Source organism: Zerene cesonia, chromosome 14 (assembly GCF_012273895.1).
Source record: "Zerene cesonia ecotype Mississippi chromosome 14, Zerene_cesonia_1.1, whole genome shotgun sequence".
Classification (NCBI taxonomy): Eukaryota; Metazoa; Arthropoda; class Insecta; order Lepidoptera; family Pieridae; genus Zerene; species Zerene cesonia.
This window is the reverse complement of record NC_052115.1, coordinates 2,158,505-2,179,612: the sequence shown is the minus strand read 5'-3', so window position 1 is coordinate 2,179,612 and position 21,108 is coordinate 2,158,505. Positions and strand designations below refer to the sequence as shown.

Sequence of the window (21,108 nt, the reverse complement as noted above, 5' to 3'; positions counted from 1 at the left end):
CAAAATTATAAATTTTTAGCCGATAATTTATACAAAATTTTCCTGAGTATTAGTATGTACCTTCCTGTAACCACACAACACAAAATATTATTATCATTATATTAACCGACAAAGGCATAGCTAGAAATCAATATGACGCACGCATATTATGCTGATGCTATGAAAAAAACTAAACGGAGGGAAAGAGTATGGTGCCAAGAGCACCTAATGCCGGCGCTGTTGGCTGCCAAAGAAAAGCGCGTTCGAGAGATCGACACCTCCATCGCGATGACCAAAGAATTATTGGATGTGAGTATTCGATTTAGTTCGAAAACAGATAATAAAAAAAAATCATAAAAAAATACAGTAGAATTGAAAGCATGGTTTCACCCGCGTAAGTCCGTATCCCGTAGGAATATCGGAACAAAAAGCCTATACGTACCAAATTTCATAGCAATCGGTTCAGTAGTTTTTGCATGAAAGAGCAAAAAACACACACATGCTTACAAACTTTCTCATTTATAATATTAGTAGGATTAGACACAATGCAATATATATTTACGTAACTAGAGTTTATAGCCTACTCCTCTTTTTATTATTTTAAAAAATCATATAGATATACAACGAACCAGCAGCGAAGCCCAAACCAGTCATACCGCACAGCGTGGTTCCAAGTGATGATATTAATCTAATGAAGCCAATTGAGCCTGAAGTGTTAAACTTGTTGTATGGCAGCACGGAAAAGGGGGCTGCAGAAAGATATCTGCATGCTAGGTATAAGAAAGCCCCAGAAGATAAGTTAGTATCCATTAATGAAATGTAAACTACAATTTCACTAACACAATTTTCTAGGGATAAATCGGAAAACGAATAAAAATTTATTCTTTTCACATACAAAAAATATCACGAAATAAACGTAAGTGATCTAATTATAAATTTAAGGTTCTATTTCCGACTTGCAACCAGCTTTGACTACGGTTGGCAACAAAAACAAAGCAGAATGCGAGCTCGTGACGTGAACCACGGCCGCTGTGCAATTCTGAGAGACACTTTCTACCGCAAGAACAACTTGGCGCCGGACCCGCGGCATTACTCGCAGCCTGCCGGCGGGGAAACTTCTATATGCAGCGAATATTCTTGCAACTTTAACTGACTATTATTATTTGAAATAATATTCGAAATAAAGTACTACTATATTATAGTAAAAAAATGCTATAAATATACCAGTCCAATATCAAAACATACTTCAAAGTTTAATGGAAATGTATATAATTCTTGGCCATAATTATACATAATTCTTGGACTGACACAATTTGCAATAAGTGTAAATGAAGGACATTATTTATAGCAAAAAACATATATTTTATTATTTACAATAATTCAACTTTTATTTACATATTAACAACAGCAAATGTACCTATTCGTAAGGCCACATCACACTGTCTGGAAATAATCGAATAAATTGTATACAAATTACAAGTGTTTATTTTACAACGGTATGATATCGCACGTTTTAATGGACAGATCGATGAATATGGAAGAAACCATCAGTCTCAGATACAAAAACATAACCGCGGAAATAATTAACATCTATTGTGGCGTACCTATATAGAATATAGTAAGCGAATCCGTCCATCAAAACACCAATGAGTGATTACAACTAACAATAATCAACCTGGCGAGTCGCCAACAACATTTCTACTAACAAATAAATATGAGACATCTTTGTTCTTTTATTTCGCATCGATAAATTATTTACAAATATAGTCAGTCCTTTTGGAGAAATCGTCTGTTTGCACGCTACCTAGCCAAATATTGTGCTTCAGTGCATCTCAAGCGCTGCAGCGACCTCTAAACAATAATACTAATGAATATGTATTTTTACAAAAACTTATTTCGGCTATTCTCTCCTATGATATATCTATTATCGCATTCTAAGTGGACAATTTGTAATAAATTATAAAAATCTCGCATATCTACCGATTTTAGAGACGGCTTGAGTGCTTTTTATGATCTTCATGTATTTTATTTATTGATCAGTCCTTTACTATCCTAATATTCAATAAATTGCTCTTATTGCGTCAATTCTTAGGTCCTTTATGTGTATTTCTAACAGATAGGTAATGCTTTTTTAATTGCTTACAATAAATGGAATTACATAAAATTAATTATTAATTGAAATTATTGATTGTGTGCTGACAAAGACTTTCTTCTCAGTGAAGACACAAATCATGAACACGCAAAATTAAGATTCAATAATAAGAACCAGATTTATTTGACTCTAAAGCCTCGTATTCACGGTAAAAATTTGTAGCAGTTGATCAACAAACTTGACGCTCCTCGGACGAGAACATTTCAACTCTGGAACATGCAGTGTAGCCAGCTATACAGCATTCATTGCATTACATGTAGTTTATAGCAACCCCATCAACATGTTGATGTAAATTAAATCTTTACCATGAATATGGGGCTTTACTCTTGACTATGTTGATTATTTAACTGTTAATCGTATTTGAAAGCAATTTATTATTATATATATACTTTTTGAAATAATTTATTAAAAATCTCTAATAATAAATTATACATCTAAAAATAACTTTTTTATTAAATAATAAGTTTTAATCTAGACCGAGCAATATTAAATAAATTAAACATATTTTGTTTTGTTGAAACTGCATAAGAACATTGAACATTTTATGCACATGCAATTCTGAAAATTACAGCAATAATAATTAAATGTTAAAAAAAAGATATTGCTTGCTGTTCATGAAGGTGTGTTAAAAACTTATTAAATTATGATAGATGGGAAATTATTATTTGTAAAATCTTCAAATATATATTTAAAAGTTCTATTGAATTTTTGAGGGTTTTTGAAATGTCTTCATAATAAATAATTCTTAACTTCGATTTTATGATATGAAGTAATGGTTTAAATACCTCCACGTATGATACGCCAATTTCCCCATTCACACCAATGCCCACACCATTACTGTTATATTGCATACATATTATCACAAAATCAGTCTGCATAAACATTTTTGTACTGTTTGCATCTAATCTATATCAAATATATTGTTTGATTATTGTAATACATTTTTGCCGTGCTCAGATTTTCTTAATAAATATGAAAAAATAAATATTTTTAACACAAAAGTCCAATAAGGCAATATGCACTTTCAATTTGTGATTTGTCTATTTTCAATTTAACAATAATGATTTATGAACAAACACAACAACATAAACTTACACCTCAGATTCTCAGAACATGTAGCTCAGATTTAAACAATAAAATGGATTGAGTTTGGAAGAAATGATAGATGTGTTAGCACATTGTTAGAAGTCTTCATTTATTTCTAGAATTGCCATACTGGACAAGAATTGTGTTAGGTAGAAGTCCATACTAGCTTCAAATGCAAAATATGTAGAGTAGGCGAGGATAAGAAAACTGTCACTGATAAGGATATTATATGTTGCAACAGTTGAGATTGGGGCACAGAAAGTGGCAATTGCTTTGTTTTATTGGGTCTACATGGAATAGAGAATGCGTTGGCGCAGTTGAACACTGGGCACTAATAACATGGGTGGATTCGGTGACACAGGACAGGAACATGCTCAGCTTTACTGGGTCTAATTACTGAAGGTAAATTGACTCCATGTATACAGTAGTACGCCGAAATTAAGGGTCTTCAAATAGCTATAGACTAATAATGATTCTCTAATTCCACGCAGCTTCATGAGCTTGATCATCATCACTTAATGACCTTCATGTAGCTGCAATACCATGAAGGTGAAGCGAAACTGTACTGTAGCCTCACTTGACACTACTATATGTACCTGCACCATACACATTCAAAAGCCTTATGGGTGCGCGACATTGAGCACGGCGGCGGGCGCTGTGGGGACGCGAATAATGAATACTTGTGTAGTACTTGTATACTCCGTGTAGCTACATTATTGCAGCGAGGTGACTCTATATAACGATACCAGCCCTAGTATGCGATACGCAGGACGCGGGTGGGGCGAGGGCTGGCACGGCGGGAGGTGTGGTAAGCGAAGACGTCGCACAACCGGTCCGTGTACTGTACTTCATGTAGTTTCACTTTCGTGGCGAGGTGACACATAACTGCACTTTCACTATCACTTTCAGCAGCCCTACGTGTGCGAGACGCCGGGCGCGGGCGGCGCGGGCGCGGGCGCGGCGGGGGGCGCGGGCAGCGCGGGCGGCGCGCCGCTGGTCCAGTGCACGAGCGCGTGCTGCGGCAGCTGCGTCGCCTGGAAGTGGTCCTTGAGCAGCGCCTGCGAGAAGTTGCAGTGCATCTGGTACGCCTCGTTCTCACGCTCCGTATCGCCCGCTAATCGGTACAGGTCTGAAATGCAATATCATTTTTTAAGTTAGATTAAATGTATTGTTGCATTACGAAGAGCATAAATACTATTCTATATGAAAACTTTTTAAGTTAGGTTTAAGTAAGACTCATAAGTAAGATCATACTTAGTAATGACAAATATCAACAAAGTAGGCATAATAATAAAACTAGTCCTACCAGAAAACATATGTTACTATGTGTATTATAGATTGTTATTAAACTGGTATGATTTCTTTGTAAATCTATAATGAAACTAATCACAGCCTACTCAATAATATGGGTAACAAGATGACCTTTCAAAATAGCGGATGCCCACAATTGCACATGAACGTCGGGTATCTTGCTCGCGAGCTGCATGGCCGGCGTCACCATATTCATGCTCTCGCGCGAGTTGTTGATCGACAGGAAGATGTGGCCCAGTAGCACGAGCGAGCACGACGTTAGCCTGTTGAGGTCTTCCGCGTTTGCCATCTTTAGGGTTTCTCTTAAATACCGTCTGGAAATTGAAAAATATTCATATTAAACTTAAGCTATGCGTTTATGTTATTAATGTTACAAACACAATTATTTACTAGCTTTTCGGCCGCGGCTTCGCCCGCATAGTCAAGAGAGACAGTCCCGAGGATTTAACCGCATTCCCATTTATGCGGGATTTTTAGGATAAAAAGTATCCTGTCCTTTCTTAGGTCTCAAACTATCTCTGCAGTCAATTTCATTCAAACCGGTTCAACAATCAAGAAGAGACATCAGAGTCATTTCCGCATAAAATATAAGATACGGTAGGAATTTTCGGTGTGGTCCTTCGAGCCGGAAAATGTATAAAAAATATATATTTTTTTTATTGACTTTTAGTTAGGAAATTCTGAAAAATCATCATTTATATTTTTGTATTTCAACCTAATAATTGTAAAAATAAAAATGTACACATACTTTGCTTCATTATACCGCGCTTGGAAAAAGGCCTGAAGGCCCAACACGTAGTATGAAGCGGCGCGCAAACCATGCGCGTACGCAGGTAACGCCTCAGGTCGTACCTATATTTTTTAAATAGATTAAGATACTTTTAAGAGCGACGAAACATCTTCGCGATATAAACATTACTTCGGGAAGATATGAGCATTATTGTCTAGTCCTTACAATAACTTTAATTTAAGTTTTAAAAGTGATTAAGAGTGGAGTTAGTAAGTTAAGTGGTTTTTAATTGATTTGAAACAATAAGGATTGTTACGACAACATGAATAAACCACCAATGTTTGAGACATACAAAAAAACGTAAAATACCTGTTCCATAATTTGAGCTAAGTCATTATCTCTTCGTCCTCTTAAATATACAATTGCTAGATTCAGTTTTGCAAACATCCATAGATCTCTCTCTTGTGACATCTGAAATAAAAAATTTACCATTAATAATTTTTAGTTACCTTCAAAATATAATTTCATTTGATTATGTAAGTTTATAGTTTATTAGTGGTCAAACGTCGCGATGTAAAATCATAAGATAAGAGGTATAATGCACTCACATGTATAGCGGTGTGGAACTGCGCCTCGGCAGCCTCCATGCAATTCATGGACATCGCGTACAGGCCCAGCAGGCAGTGCAGCTGAGGGGTGTGCGCCGCTGCGCACTGGGCTGCGGATTTACATACATAACGATATACATATATTGCATAGGTGATATGTAATAGTATTTTAAATTTTATTCAAGTCATGTGACATTTTTCAATTTGTGTGACACTGTTGTTTATAAATCCTTCCTACTAATATTATAAATGCGAAAGTTTGTAAGGATGTATGTCTGTTTGTTGCTCTTTTACGCAAACACTACTGAACCAATTGCAATGAAATTTGGTACGTAGATAGCTGGACAACTGGAATAACATATAGGCAACTTTTTATCCCAATATTCCTACGGGATACGGACTTGCGCGGGTGAAAACGCGGGGCGCAGCTAGTATATTTATAGTTTCTTATTTTCTAGTATTTCATATTTCTTCTTGCACAAATTTTCAATATAAGTAACAATTATCACTGAAAGATAATTGAATATATGGACGGTGTTATTATCAAGTGAATGAGTGAATGGGAAGTATAAACCAATCGAACTCTTAAATAATTATGCGTTTCCATGCATACTGTGTTATGTGTATTGTGTATGTGGGTGGACATCCCAACTAGCGCTGGGGGTGCAGTTAGGAGCGCGTACCGTTGGGCGGGTGGCGCAGCAGGTGCGCAGCGCGCGCGATCTCGTGCAGCGCGTGCGCCTTGCCGCCGGCGACGAGGCGGCACAGCGCCGCGTGCTCCACGAGCGCCACGCGCAGCCGCCACGCGAGCGCCGCGCCGCCGCGCCCCGCGCGCCCCGCCGATTGTCCGCTCGCTATCGAGTTGCTGTCATCGCTCGCTGGAAACAACGACTAAATTAAACAAAAACACGACACTGATCACACAAGTTATTAAGCATAAATTAAAATCTCAGCAATCGCAACTTTAGACAGATCGAGAATATGAGAGAGCACATACAAGTGAGCTTATCGATCTGCGCGAGCGCCTTCTCGGTGTACTTGTGCGCCTTGTCCATGTAGCCGGCCTGCGCCGAGTGCATGACGGTGACGAGGTACACCAGCACGTACAGCTGCTGCCGCGAGAGCCACACGAACGACTCGCCGCCGCTCGCGCCCGCGCCCGCCGCCGCCCCGCCCGCACTTGCGCCGCCGCACACAGCTGCAAACATTTTGTTATTATTTCTTTTTGCACATGTACATCTTATATGGTATATTCTTTATATATCATTTAAATGTGTTTTCAGCTCACTTACACAATTAACAAACATTTGAAATTTAAAAATGTATATGGCAATAAATACATAAAAATCCTAGATAGATATTTATGTGTGGCCTTATACTTGCTTTGTATCATATTATATTTGACGTAATATTTATTATTTTTCACAACGGAAAAAAAATACTTTGGAAGTACATATGTGAACACAATTCATAAGTGATTTACAATTGGCTTACCATCATCATCAGGCCATGTTGGTGCCATAATTGTCTGGATGCTTTGTTGCAATTGCTTTAAACAAGGTTTCACACTCTTCACTTGTCCTGCCATTAAATAGTGGCATACCTGAAGTAATTTTGAATATCATTTATTATTTATTTAGAAATAATGTGTTATATCCTTTGCTATATACCTATCATTTTTCAGTTTACAGGTTTGGTAATGCATTAGGTACATTAAGAGATTTTAGTGAATCAAACAAAATTATATATTTACTTGTAAAACTAGAAAGAACACTTTTAGGTACTCCTTCTGGTGTGGACTGCCAACCCATGATTCAACAAGGTGACCTGCTTGATTTAAAAGTGGCAACACTTCTTGGATCTTCTTGTCTATTAGTAGTAACTGCAAGAAAAAATAGCAATTGTATTAATTTAAATGAATATGAAAACTCATACATGTCAATAATGTATCAGTTTTGAAAAATGGGGGTTAGAAAACAGGCAAAAAGGTAGGTAATAAATTTATTGTTCAACACTGCTCGAAACAGTGAGAGAAAACCTTAACAGGAGAGCTATACCTATCCTTCCCTGCCATGGAAGAGTTGATTATGAAATGTGTATATCTCATCTGACAGTCAAAGGAAACTTTAGGTAGTTAATATCAGTTTTATCCTGAGTATGCACTATGTATATGCATATACATTATAGATGCATGTCATATACATTTTGGAGGATGGAGGAGGTACCACTCCAGAATCTAAACTGGGATCAAATGACAACAATTTGCCATCAAAATCACCCACCAACTTATGAAGAAACAATTCCAAAAAAAATACAATAGAAATGAGAACTTCCTCTTTTTGCAAAAGTCGGATGAAAAATGATTATATTATATCATATTTATATTTAATTGTTTTGATTGATACATCATCAAAATATTCACAAAAAATATTAATTTTATCAGGTTGTAAATGATCTGCATACAAGCTAACATTGAAACATGGGGAATGATAATACATTGTAACTGTTTGAAGAGGCTAATGCTAAAAGAATGCAGGAATGGTCAACTCCCACTTACTTACTACATAAATGAAAACACAATGAGTAACATTCTAATTGAATTGTTGTAATAACTGTACTTAAGTCATTATGATTGAGATGAATGGTCAATTAAAAATGATAATTATGACTCAGTTGTATGCTTTATATTAATTTATCCTCAATATCATCCATTAAACATGGCTTTAGAATGCAAACTTATAGAAGTTGGTTAACAACATACATTTATAAAGTAACAGAGCAATTAGAATAGTTTTTAGGGTACAAAGTAAAGCAGACTCTATAACTAAGATTTTGTTGTCCAACTGTGTGTCTGTCTGTCACCAGGCCTGTACCTTTTGTATAGTTAGACAGTTGAAATATTTCAGAGATTATGTATTTCTATTACTACTATTACAACTAATAATAAAAAATCCAACTTAAGTAATGATCAGCACTGTCATAAAGGGGTGTATTACATTAATATTTACAAAAAAAAGCTAATAGCAGAGATAAAGGCAGATATAGATAGAACTTTCTGCTATTTAATTAATAGGCTATAGTTTAGAACTGGAGTATATATTTCAATTAACAACATTGTCATTATCATGCCCATAAACATTCCCTTAGTAGGGACACATGCCTGATAGAGGAGAATCGAATTATTCAATGTTAAAGTGAAAAAAATTACAAATGCAAAATGATAAAAGGTTTACTCACCATAACCCTACTTAGTAAAAACAGTACCCTTGTATAAGCAGCATTTGATATCTGTGCATAATCTACACCAACACCCAGTAAACTACTTGCTACCTCATACTCTCTCTCAGTAGCATGGATTTGCTGAAATAAACAAAAAAAAAACATCATTGCAAGAATTAATGATTTTGTTAATACCTCTTTACCTCGCTTCCAAATCTTGGAAAATTTATAAATATGTAGTTTGAATAAACAAAATATCTCTGACAGAAAGGAAATATCTTCGAATGTATTATGAATTCTGAAATATCTATTATGTAACAAAACTACTACTTTCATAAATAACATATCTTTTAATGTATACATACACAAGCAAAAAAATTTATTATTGACTTCTACATCACATCTTCTATTCTAACAAATTTACTACTATTTCTCATGTCAAGTTATAGTTATATACAATTATACACAGCATGTTTAATGATGTTGTAAAAACAATTTCAGTTATGGGAATTTTAAAATAGGTTAAAAATTACTTCTACTAAAATTAATGAGGTATATACAATAATAGTTGTATTAAATAAAAAAATATATAAACAAATATAAAACATAAAATTTAAATGATTAATATAAAATCTTATACATACTGCTAGTTGGAATATTAGCCTGCAGTGCCAATATACACTGTGCTGTGACAATTCAATCGCTTTTCGTAATATTGGTTTCGAATGTGTCGGCTGACCCTGCTGTTCAAAAAGATCCGCAAGCACACTGGCGGCTTCAAATTTAACATCGTCAAATCCATTAATGCTCTGCGATAAACACCACTGAAATAAAAACTTATTATGACCCACTTCATATACATTGTTTACATTTTATATTCTACTGGTCACATAAATATTATTGAAAAAAAAATAAATAAATGACAAAAAAAACGATTTCGTATTCACTTAAATTCTCTATCACTGGAAAACTCCGTCATTAATTCAAAATAAACACGGAAAAACTCACACTTTGCTCCAAATGAGTTCTCGCCAAGTCGATGTTTTTAGTGTGTGTCAAAAGGATATTTCCAAGTTGTAAATGTGTTCTGGCTTCAACTCTTTGTGGTGGCTTGAAATTAAATACAGCTTGTAAACATTGAATACAACTTTTTATGTCAGGAGGATTTGATGTGCGGAAATGTTCCGCTAAACCAAGTAAAGAAATATACCAAGCGTCCTGCGTTGACGCCATTTTGACATTTCTGCTTGGAGGGAACGGTGTTGACAACTCCGTAACTTATCACATTTGGATTGCCTGTATAAAAAAAAGAGTAAATAGATTAAAAACATAGTATATGAAATAAACTGAAAAGATGGTGCATACAAAGCTTTGGAATTTTAGAAAATTGTAGATTTTTTCTATACTATTCCATAGAAAACGGAAAACACTTTTGCATTGTCCTAAAACGACTTATCCACAGAACTGTACAAAATATGGTGACTTGTTTAATTACTTAACTATATAATATTTGTATTAAATAATTGGGATTTCTTACTTCAGTTTACATGACATCAACTTTCAAATTATGCGCATATTACATTATTCTACATTTATTCGCTTAGTTACAGTTAGGATAGTGTAATCTCATTCTGCGAGTGAGCATCCTAATTTTAAAAGTCAGGGTTTTCTGACTGACTTAATCATTTAGAAGCCTAACTAGAAACGCAATTAGGAAGGTGCAATTGCATTTAGTTACTAAAATCTTGCTTTCTATAAAAAATATACGCAACTTTCATAAATAATGTTTTATTAATTATATCAAATTATATTTTATTATCTGTGCATTACGTTATCACTCATCCGTCATCGACGACATCGAGTTTGACTGACCATTACTTTTTAGTTCTTTTTTGGCGAGCTGTCAGCGTTTATAGAACGTTTAGACGGCGGTTCGCCTTTTTAATCCAAAGTAATCTACTTGGGTTTATTTATTTTCAACTAGGTTGAATAATTACACTATTAAAAAATGCCGCCTAAGTTCGATCCTAACGAAATTAAAATCGGTAAGGTCTTAAATAGTGCTGAAAAGTGAATCATAATATTGGTAGGACTTGTACTTAAGTTTCTATGGTGTTCTTTCAGTTAACTTGAGATGTATCGGAGGAGAAGTAGGTGCCACATCATCTTTGGCTCCTAAAATTGGTCCACTGGGTCTTGTAAGTAATTGTTTTTTCTATCTTGTACATAACCTAGAAATTTCGCGTGGCAGTCATATATCGTGTAAACGTGAATGAGAGGATGTGAAACAATCTAGACAATAATATTGGGCTTAAATTGTTAAACTCTTATTTAACTTCGTCTAGATTGCAATACTTGTTTAATTAAATTTGAAGCATTTAGAGTACCAACGATAGTAGTGCCCGAAGTGATCCTTGCGAGTAGCTTTTATGTGTGATGAATGATCCTGGGGGGTGCCACCCTACCAGGCGCGTCCTTCCGGTTGGCGGATGGAAGGAACCCGCGACTCAGGATTATTTTTTCCCTGTCGCGGCTACTCCGAATGCCCAATAAGGAGTCGCGGACCAGGCCTATATGACTGCTACAATACATTTCTTTTAGATTTGCTAATGTTATTCCTGGTGAGTTGAATGTACTGGAAAGTGCTTGATCATTGATTAGTTAATGGTTGGTCTATAATATATTATAAATGGATTAAAATAATTAACTTTCTTCATGTCTCTTTGTAACATTATACTTTCATAGATTTGAGCATTGCTCAGAAATCAGAATTTGTAGTGATTGAAGCCTTCATTATAACTTTTAACCTATCTGTTATCATAATGGTTCATCATAATTGTTTGTATGATGCAGTCCCCCAAGAAAGTTGGTGATGACATTGCAAAGGCAACTGGAGACTGGAAAGGTCTGAAGATCACAGTCCAGCTTATAGTACAGAACAGACAGGCCCAAATATCTGTTGTTCCGTCTGCAGCTGCCCTCATCATCAGAGCACTAAAAGAGCCACCACGTGACCGCAAGAAGCAAAAGAACAGTGAGTATATACTTGAATAATTTATCTTTACTGTAACTCTGACCATATAATGATAGCTCAGATATTTATAATTGAAAGTTTTCTCAAAAGCAAATATTTCAAATTAATTTAAATGTACTGAATATGTAGAATTGTTAATTGCTTATTGCTTTACCTGCATCCTCTTAAACTTATACTGAAACCATTCTCATGAACCATGTCATCACTTAGTGAAAACAGAATGAAAATTGATGTAGTCGTTTTTGAGTATATCTCAGACAGACATACCACATGACGTTTTATATATGAATTTACATAATAAATTTCACTACATGTCAATCTTTATTATAAAATTCATATTGGATTAAAACAAGCCAATGTTATTTTCATTTATATATATTCTGTATTAAGTTTAAATAAATGGAATGTTTTGCAATAGTATAACATGCTGTAATGCGTACTGATATTTTTAATGGAATAAATGGGGCAATGAGATTTATGTTAATTATTAATTTGTTTTAATAAAAACTTATATCACTTTCTTTCAGTTAAGCACAGTGGTAACATCACATTAGAAGATGTTATTGGTATTGCAAAAATCATGAGGCCAAGGTCCATGGCTCGTTACCTGTCAGGCACAGTGAAGGAAATCCTTGGAACAGCCCAATCTGTTGGCTGCACAGTAGAAGGCAGGCCCCCACATGACCTGATTAATGACATCAACAGTGGGGCTCTTACAATTGATGAATAAATAATAGAGGACTTTTAATGCTGTATTTTTATTTGAAGTTTGCTTCATACATAAAGATAATATTTACATACCATAAATAAAATGCTATTTGCAAAAGCCTTATTATATTGAAATTGTGCATGGCAATGGCAAATGGCTGAAATGATTTCCATGAATCTGCCTACTGGCAGACCTGCTTCACTGAGTTATAAACAATACTTCACCCAAACACCTATTTGACCCAATATTAAATAAAAGTTAACATGGGGTAAGCCAATTTAACATCTATTTCAATAGTCCATTTTACATGCAATGTAATATAATTCAAATATTCCAAAAATTCAAAACACAATGTTTTTAAAATCTAAAAAAACTAACTGATCTGATTAGGATTTTTATTAGTCTACTGGGAACCGAATCCAGGACTCGATAATTATGCCACAATACACTAGCTGTTCGCCTGTGGCACATTTATAGCCTATGACACTAGGTCAAATTGCAGATGTCTAATGGTGAAAGAATTTTGGAAATTGGTCCAGTAGTTTTTTGAGTTAATGTAATGACAAACAAACAAACAAATACAAATTCTTTATCTTTTCGTAGAAGTGTAGATATACCTACTAGGTTATAATTATGCTTACTAACAGAAAAGAAAATAGAATTTAATTCTAAAGAATCCTTGGAAATTATGGCATGGATACACGAGTCCACAGCGCCAACTTAATCTGTGGAACCAGTACGTGTTGGTGTGAAGTTTTCACAGTTACTTTGGAAGTCGGCAGAAAGTTACGAACATATTACTTTGGGCAACCTGCTGCAGTGTATAGACGAATGTTTAACTATTTTGGAGTATAAACTTATGTACTAACATTTGACATATCAGGTTTCACTACCATTTATAAATTTAAATCAAATTTGTATATCAATGTTTTATCTGTTTATTAAATGTTTGCTTTCAAATGACGAAACCTAAGTCGGCTTATTTTGTAAGTTACTAGCCATGAAGCTCGAGTACAAAGGTATCGATTTCACCTTCCCGAGTTTTGGAAACATTACAGCACAGCAATATAATATTATACACACTAGTCGGGTAATGGTGAATTTCATTTTTTTTGGCAACCTTCCGTCTTATTCATGCGATACTATGCGCTATGCACTATGCAGAATATGATTTGTGAAATTCAAACATTCTTATATTTCACTAGCTACGCCCCGCGGTTTCACCCGAGTAAGTCTGTATCCCGCAGCAATATCGGGATAATAAATTCTCTATGTGGTATTCCAGTTGTCCAGCTATCTACGTACCAAATTTCATTGCAATCGGTTCAGTACTTATTGCGTGAAAGAGTAACAAACATACACCACAAATCTCAATCCTCACAAACTTTCGCATTTATCATCTTAGTAGGAAGGATAGTAAGATTTTATTAGCTGAGGGCGCAATATAGTTTTTTCCCGCAAGTGATTAGCTTCTATACCCGCAAAACGGCCTGAGATTCACACAGTTGTAAATTTGTGTGCCGTCATGTAGGTAAGTTCTATGAGAAGCTAAGTTGGGCGTGGTTTCGCGGTGTTTACCCGCAAGCATTTTGTAATAATCCACGGTTTAAAATCAGTCGTGTAACGTGTTAAAACCGACAGTTAGGCTTCTTGCACACGTTTGCTTGAAGCACAAAAAATGCGGCTTAGGTCCTAGGCCTATGTCTTCACTCACTTCACGACTTCAACACATATGACTATTAAATCTTTTATCCTTTTACTAAAATTTTTGTATCTTCTATTTGTTATTACCTTATCCATTCACATTCGCGCCTTTATATTATAGAGGTAATATTAGAAGTACTCTGTTATTTTTAATCTATTATGTCTGACAATGACAATCGTATCTGTGTTCTGTACTGTTTGCCTAATGTCAGTTTTAATTTCATCAGTGAGTGGTGACAAATTGAGATTTTAGATTATTAATTGTTAAATTTGTTACTTTGTTGGGTGCGTGCTGCATATCTTTTGATTAAAGTAAGATGGCTAACGATGAAAATGTGTTAAAACAATGTTTGTCAAAATATAAATATCGGGACTATACCTCCAAAGAGGTCAGTAGTTTGTTACACTTGTATCGAAGCTTGACTTTTAGATTAGAAGCTTTTGTTTTTAATAACGGAGCACGAAAGGATTTACTGAATCTCGAAGGTACTATTCCTGTGAATTACAAAGGTGCATATTACAACATACCAGTGTGCATTTGGCTCATGGACACTCATCCTCAAAATGCTCCATTGTGCTTTGTAAAGCCTACTCCAGATATGTCGATAAAAGTATCAAAATATGTTGATAGCAATGGAAAAGTTTATTTGCCATATTTGCACGAGTGGAATCCAAATGGCTCTACATTGCAGAATCTTGTTCAGTGTATGATTGCTGCCTTTGGTGAATTACCACCGGTATATTCTAAGCCACGTAATGAAGTGCGTGCACCATATCCCGCTGGTGCATTTATGCCGCAACCTTATCCCCATCCTCAAGTACAGGTTCACCCACAGCCACCATATCCTTCATTTACTCCATATCCTGCAGCATCTAACTTGCCTTACCCTGGCTATGGTACTCCATACCCAGGTCCACCCACTAGTGTTAATGGGACTCCCTACCCAGCAGCTAATACTACACCGTATCCTCCCTCTACAAGCTATGGGCCAAGTCCAGATGTTGCTGGTGGTACTATTACAGAAGAACACATAAAAGCCTCCTTGCTATCAGCTGTTGAAGATAAACTTAGGAGGAGGCTAAAGGAGCAATCTCAACAATCCCAAGCTGAACTGGAGACCTTGCGCCGAACTCAACAAGAGTTACGTGAAGGCAAAACAAGGCTGGAAGACATACTAGCTAGATTGCAGAGGGAGAGGGCAGATTTAGATAAGAATGTTGCTGTTCTGCAAGAAAAGGAGAAAGAGTTATTATCTGCTGTAGAGAGATTGGGAGAGCAAGAAGGTGTAGATGTGGATGAAGCAGTTGTAACAACAGCTCCTTTATATACACAGCTATTAAACGCATTTGCTGAAGAAGCCACACTGGAAGATGCTATATATTATATGGGGGAAGCTTTACGTAAAGAAGTTATTGACTTGGACACATTTTTAAAACAAGTACGAACATTGGCCCGTCGACAATTCACTTTGAGGGCATTGATGCATAAATGCAGGCAAAAGGCCCAACTAGCTTGCTAATGGTAAACAAATACCAACAAAAGATATAGATGTTTGTGAGATATACTGTTCTATCTCAAATGATATATTTAAATGATTATATTTCATAGAATTCTCATGATAAGCTGGGCTTGTATTTTATGTTATTTGTAAAGATTATAGTTTTATATTTTAATCAGTTATATATCAAATGGCAGTTTGCCTTTGAATAATTATGCATGTGCATTGTCTGCATATAGATAATTTATGTTTAAAGCTTATGTTAATTCACTTCAATTTAGAAATAGTAAAATCAACATTTCATTAAAATTTGTATCCATTATGTTTAATTAGCTTTTATATTTATACCCTACCATATCAAAGGGTTGTAGAGTGTCTACACTTTATGATAATGCTACATAAAAATTAGATTTAAAGTAAATGTTACTCAATACTAAATTGTGGATATGAGATTTTGTAATGACTAGACAATAAGACTCAAATGTACACTAAAGGCTGGAAATTGTTGTGGACTGCAGGGCTTTTGTTATCAATAATCATTTTGTATCATATGTGATCACATATTTTCTAGTGTTACTATTAATAAGTTTATAAATACGGCGTTACTTCGCTAAGTTAAAAGATATCTATAAAATATGGCATGTAAAATTTCTTAAATCAAAGGCTTAGTCTTTATATCATTATCTAAGCTTTATAGCCTTGGCCTTAAAGCATCTATACTCCTAATAAGGTTATATTTAGATCTTCATTATAATCTACTTATGTAAAAGTTTATAAACTGCCATGGTAGTGCCTCACTGATGCTAGGGAGATGATGACAATATAATTTATGCAATTGCGATTTTAAATTTGACTAGGGATAAAAATGTGAGTAAAACTTTTATACAAAATTTAAGATAGGTATCAAACATCAAATTCCAATGAAATTTATTAACTTTATCTATTTGCTATATTCCATCCATCCATCATTCCATCGATTTTCTTTAGGGACAAGTAGGTGATCAGCCTTCTGTGTCCTGCCAGACCGAGACATTTTTTTGGACCGATTTTAAAAATTCTTTCACCATTAGAAAGCTACAACTTCGCTGAGTGACATAGGCTATACATGTACCACGGGCGAAACCGGAGCGAAATGCTAGTAATTGATATAATTATACAATTGCCATCAACTCCCTGGCTTGTGTTACATTGACTCAAAATTGCCCATAGCCCAAAATTGCCCACGTACTGCCTCCAAAACATATGCATTGAAATGAACTTACAGAATCGATAACATTTAATTTAGAAATTTTATTCTGTCCTGATAACGATTATTTAATTTATTTAATTGAAATCGTGCTATTTCAAAAAGTTGAAGCCTTTCTTAATTTGTGTCTATACATTGTTTTGGGTACATATTTTTGCAATGAAAATTAAAGATATGCACCAGTGTTTTGTATTATAGGTGTGTTAAAATTTGATACAAAATTTGGCACGCAACACCATTACAAACATAATAAGAACACTTGTAGCCTTTCCTGTAAGAAAATACTGTGTCCAAATATTGATAACAATAATGAATTAATAGAAATGACAAAATTGTCTGAGTAATCGTGACAAAGATGTAAAATATAATATCTAGATTTAAGTGTGCATATTGGAAGCCAATAGGCAATGTTTTGTCGTAATAAAAATTTAACTAAAAGAGGACCAAACGTGTTTTACTAAGACCTTAACTTTCTTTTTCTTTGATTATTCCTTTCAGAATTTCCTTTTTATTTTGAACGATTTCTTATAAAAAATTTATAGGCACGTAATAATTTACTGACAAGGGACAAGACAAGGATTAGGGGGAAATTGTAGAGCACCCTTTTGTCAAACACTCATGAGATAAATTCGTCAGAAATTCCGTCCATTATAATTATAATATCTAGCATTCTATACTTTGCCATAAACCCCTTTGGGACGTGGGCAAGCCCAGCCTAGCCAGCAAGAAGTAGTAAGCTACTAGGCAGGAATACCTACGTAGTAGCTTACCACTGTAAAAATAATGGTCGACCTTGGGGGGAAAAAAGAATCTCATAATGTTTCTTTTTATAATACAGTATTATATGGCACTAGCAAACCCCGCGAACTCCGTTTCGCCACCAGATGGCTTCGTTTTTCCCGCTTTTCTGTTAAAATTTTTCCGGAATTTTCTTTGCTATAAACCTCACGATGCCCAAGACCTTTCCAACGAATGCAAAACCGTGGAAATCGGTTCGTGCGTTCTGGAGTTATAGCGTCAGGAAGGAAAACCCGACTTATTTTTATATAGTAGAGATCACAGATTTTCTCAATTCAACTTGTACGCAAAAAGTACACATATAATAGTATACACCAACGAGTTGTATGTTAATACGGAATTTGGACTCTAAAGCGCCACGTTGTAATTTCAGTTTTAAAAATGATTCAGGGGATTTAAATTAAAAAGTAACTCAGGCACATGATAAATTTATTGATGTCTCAAAATATAAAAAAACAAGCTTTGCGATAATAAATAAAATGCTTTCGAGGAATGAGTACGTTTGCTGTTAGTTTTTTATTTCTTCTTTCCCTTCTTGGCTGCGGCGGCGGCTTCCAGATCAATCGGCGCAGGTTTAACAAATGGTATCAATTCTTGATACTGCTCCGGCATCCAGGCTTTTATTGCTTCCGGTACCTAAAGAAGTATACATAATGCAATATTTGTTATAGATATTATTATTTCTTTTTAATTAGAATTGCTTCAAACTTGTATGAACTGTTTAGTATATACAATAATTTGTTGCAACATAACATGATAAAAATGTTGTTTGCCTAAAGAGGAACACAGCCTGTACCTATTCTACGCCTTATTCCCTGATTTTTATTTTTTAGGACGATTATATAATCAGCTATTATATCTTTTTTTTCTTTCTTCGTCGTTAAAAACATACCACAATGTAAATAAATATTAATTATTAATGTTTTACCAAAATGCCGTCATCAGTTTGGTGCACTTCAAGCAGTGCGCAGATGACGCGCGTGGTGGCGCACATGGTCGCGTTCAGCATGTGCACATATTCTGTGGCTGCGTTCATTTTTTTCGTTTGTCCATATCTGTAATAAATAAAGATTTATATTCACGTATGGAGTTAGGGCAACCTCAATGGGTTAACCAGCGATATATTTCTGTTTATCACTTGGAAATAAATAATTTATTTTCATGCCATCATAGACAAAGTGGGTCATCTGATGGTAAACCCTACCACCATCTAATGGATGGCCGAATTTAAATGGTAAACTATAAATTTATATAAAGAAATTAAAACAAGCTTTTAAACTACAAAATTGGCCTATTATAAATTACAATAAACATATAATTGCTTACCGAACAAGCAGCCTTCTAGCTTGGTACTCCAGACAATTACTGCAAGACACCAACTCCCTGAAGGCTGCGGAACCTGGGAACCAAGCCTCGAGGTCCAGCTTCTTAGCAGCTGCATGATTGAGAGCACCAGACACAATGTTCACAACCCTATATGGTATACCCAAGGTCTTGTAGAAGTTCTCAGCATTGGTGATCATCTCTTCCATCATCTCCCATGATTTGTTGTCATGTGGCGATGTTAGAACAAATTGTTCCACCTATAAAAGTGATGAACAATTATAACATTGGGAAATATATGCATTAGTAGATTTATAAGATCAAATTGATTAATGACGTCGTTTAAATATATAATAAGAGATATCAATAAATAAAATAAATATGGTTTTTTCATTACAATTTTTATTAATTACCTTTTCAAATTGATGTACTCTAAAAATACCGCGCGTATCGCGACCATGAGAACCTGCCTCTTGTCTGAAGCAAGTTGATAGACCAGCATACCTGTGAAAATAAAAAATTAATGAAATGAAATCCTATTAATTTTTTATGATTTTTAACATTTTTATTGTATAATGTAGTATAATAGTAAAATAAATAATTGAAAGCATTAAAAGAGAATACCGTAATTTCATTGCTGAATAGGAGATAATTGTATCATTTATTTGTTGAAAGGTTACTTTGACCACTTACTTATTTAATTATTGTTGTCATATGACACAAATATGGCAAGTGCCAATATTCACAAAAAATATGAATGAGACATGCAAAATATCTTATGTTGTTTAGTAAATTCATCAAACACAATATACTTGATGGGTAAAGCTGATTCTGGAAGCCACTCATCTCTATGATATGCAGCGATGGGTTGTTCTGATGTGGCAATGAGATATTTTTCATCTACAGTATTGTCTCCTTTGTTCTCTGAACCTTTTCCAATGACCTTATACAATTCCTCATCAAATTGAGCTAGTTGAGCTACTTCTTGCATCACCTGATAATAAAACATTATATATTTAAGGTTCTGTCTAAAGAAAAATATTGGTTATTATATGGATAAATCTATTAAATATTTTCTGCTGATAATATATGTGCTCACCTCTTTTCTCATAAAAAAGGGTGTGTATAATGGAGTATATCCACATTTCAACAGCATTCTAAGAGAGAGCTGTACTAAAGCCTGCTCTAGGAATACTGCAGGACCCTTAAGATAGTACCCCCTTCCACCAGATACTGCTGCTCCCCTCTCTCCATCCATGCCTGAAATAACCCCATTAATCAAATATGTAAAAATTTCAATAGGACTTAAATATATAGTAGAAATATGGCACTTGTGGGTGTTTTTTTTATTACAATACAAAACATGATCATGCACAATAAAAGAATTTCCACAATAATTTTTACATATTCTGTTAATATAATTATTGCATACTTTTTTTTACGAGAAATTAAGGGTTATAAAAAACAAATTGGTTATCTTGTAACTATTAAAATAATCTATGAATCATAATTTTGAATAGAATGAGATCACTGTATGTACAGATTTTGGTGAATTAGTAAGTAATAATTATCTTTAAAATACTGAATTCTTGAAATAAGAACAGCAGCTATATGCGTGAGCATGTAAATTTTACAAATTTTAATTTTTATTTACACAACTGTTTTCATACTGTTTTGTGTACATTCTTACAAAAAATTCAAGAACATTAT

At 34.7% G+C, this 21,108-nt stretch overlaps 5 protein-coding genes across 5 annotated transcripts in view; 3 read left to right on the top strand and 2 right to left on the bottom strand.

Moving 5' to 3' along the window:
* Nucleotides 1-132: 132 nt before the first annotated feature.
* LOC119832060 (protein ATP6V1FNB-like) lies at nucleotides 133-1,132 on the top strand. The gene is made up of 3 exons (XM_038355658.1): nucleotides 133-288; nucleotides 596-777; nucleotides 922-1,132. Exons 1-3 carry the CDS (start codon nucleotides 133-135, stop codon nucleotides 1,130-1,132), a joined length of 549 nt encoding a protein of 182 aa, XP_038211586.1.
* Nucleotides 1,133-1,249: 117 nt separating this feature from the next.
* On the bottom strand, nucleotides 1,250-10,348 carry LOC119831973 (MAU2 chromatid cohesion factor homolog). Its single transcript, XM_038355549.1, has 12 exons — nucleotides 10,094-10,348; nucleotides 9,730-9,909; nucleotides 9,104-9,226; nucleotides 7,620-7,748; nucleotides 7,361-7,469; nucleotides 6,864-7,064; nucleotides 6,550-6,744; nucleotides 5,867-5,976; nucleotides 5,628-5,729; nucleotides 5,277-5,380; nucleotides 4,640-4,842; nucleotides 1,250-4,346 (listed from the first exon to the last, which is right to left on the bottom strand). Exons 1-12 carry the CDS (start codon nucleotides 10,316-10,318, stop codon nucleotides 4,132-4,134), a joined length of 1,896 nt encoding a protein of 631 aa, XP_038211477.1. The 5' UTR covers nucleotides 10,319-10,348; the 3' UTR covers nucleotides 1,250-4,131.
* A 607-nt stretch (nucleotides 10,349-10,955) lies between these two features.
* Nucleotides 10,956-12,867, top strand: LOC119831700 (60S ribosomal protein L12). Its single transcript, XM_038355159.1, has 4 exons — nucleotides 10,956-11,130; nucleotides 11,210-11,283; nucleotides 11,939-12,119; nucleotides 12,647-12,867. The coding sequence occupies exons 1-4, from the start codon at nucleotides 11,094-11,096 to the stop codon at nucleotides 12,847-12,849; spliced, it is 495 nt and encodes a 164-aa protein (XP_038211087.1). The 5' UTR covers nucleotides 10,956-11,093; the 3' UTR covers nucleotides 12,850-12,867.
* A 1,855-nt stretch (nucleotides 12,868-14,722) lies between these two features.
* Nucleotides 14,723-16,688, top strand: LOC119831807 (tumor susceptibility gene 101 protein). Its single transcript, XM_038355338.1, has one exon. It carries the CDS (start codon nucleotides 14,850-14,852, stop codon nucleotides 16,050-16,052), a length of 1,203 nt encoding a protein of 400 aa, XP_038211266.1. The 5' UTR covers nucleotides 14,723-14,849; the 3' UTR covers nucleotides 16,053-16,688.
* A 1,799-nt stretch (nucleotides 16,689-18,487) lies between these two features.
* The window catches only part of LOC119831746 (serine--tRNA ligase, cytoplasmic), a 4,821-nt gene continuing 2,200 nt past the window's right edge, over nucleotides 18,488-21,108 (bottom strand). Inside the window, exons 3-8 of the mRNA XM_038355229.1 lie at nucleotides 20,498-20,658; nucleotides 20,211-20,392; nucleotides 19,812-19,902; nucleotides 19,402-19,658; nucleotides 19,004-19,130; nucleotides 18,488-18,711 (exon numbers count right to left, since the gene is read on the bottom strand). Coding sequence (XP_038211157.1) covers nucleotides 18,592-18,711; nucleotides 19,004-19,130; nucleotides 19,402-19,658; nucleotides 19,812-19,902; nucleotides 20,211-20,392; nucleotides 20,498-20,658 — 938 coding nt within the window. The 3' untranslated portion in view covers nucleotides 18,488-18,591. The remainder of the gene's footprint in view (nucleotides 18,712-19,003; nucleotides 19,131-19,401; nucleotides 19,659-19,811; nucleotides 19,903-20,210; nucleotides 20,393-20,497; nucleotides 20,659-21,108) is intronic.

Bases quoted from the DNA above. Each gene is read 5' to 3' on its own strand.
- LOC119832060 (XM_038355658.1), top strand. From the start codon at position 133: ATGACGCACGCATATTATGCTGATGCTATGAAAAAAACTAAACGGAGG. The intron at 289-595 runs GTGAGTATTCGA...AAAATCATATAG, and splicing joins TGACCAAAGAATTATTGGAT to ATATACAACGAACCAGCAGC. The intron at 778-921 runs GTTAGTATCCAT...TATAAATTTAAG, and splicing joins AAGAAAGCCCCAGAAGATAA to GTTCTATTTCCGACTTGCAA.
- LOC119831973 (XM_038355549.1), bottom strand. From the start codon at position 10,318: ATGGCGTCAACGCAGGACGCTTGGTATATTTCTTTACTTGGTTTAGCG. The intron at 9,227-9,729 runs GTATGTATAAGA...TGTTTATTTCAG, and splicing joins GGCTAATATTCCAACTAGCA to CAAATCCATGCTACTGAGAG. The intron at 5,381-5,627 runs GTATTTTACGTT...TAAAAAATATAG, and splicing joins TAGCTCAAATTATGGAACAG to GTACGACCTGAGGCGTTACC.
- LOC119831700 (XM_038355159.1), top strand. From the start codon at position 11,094: ATGCCGCCTAAGTTCGATCCTAACGAAATTAAAATCG. The intron at 11,284-11,938 runs GTAAGTAATTGT...TGTATGATGCAG, and splicing joins AAATTGGTCCACTGGGTCTT to TCCCCCAAGAAAGTTGGTGA. The intron at 12,120-12,646 runs GTGAGTATATAC...ACTTTCTTTCAG, and splicing joins CCGCAAGAAGCAAAAGAACA to TTAAGCACAGTGGTAACATC.
- LOC119831807 (XM_038355338.1), top strand. From the start codon at position 14,850: ATGGCTAACGATGAAAATGTGTTAAAACAATGTTTGTCAAAATATAAA.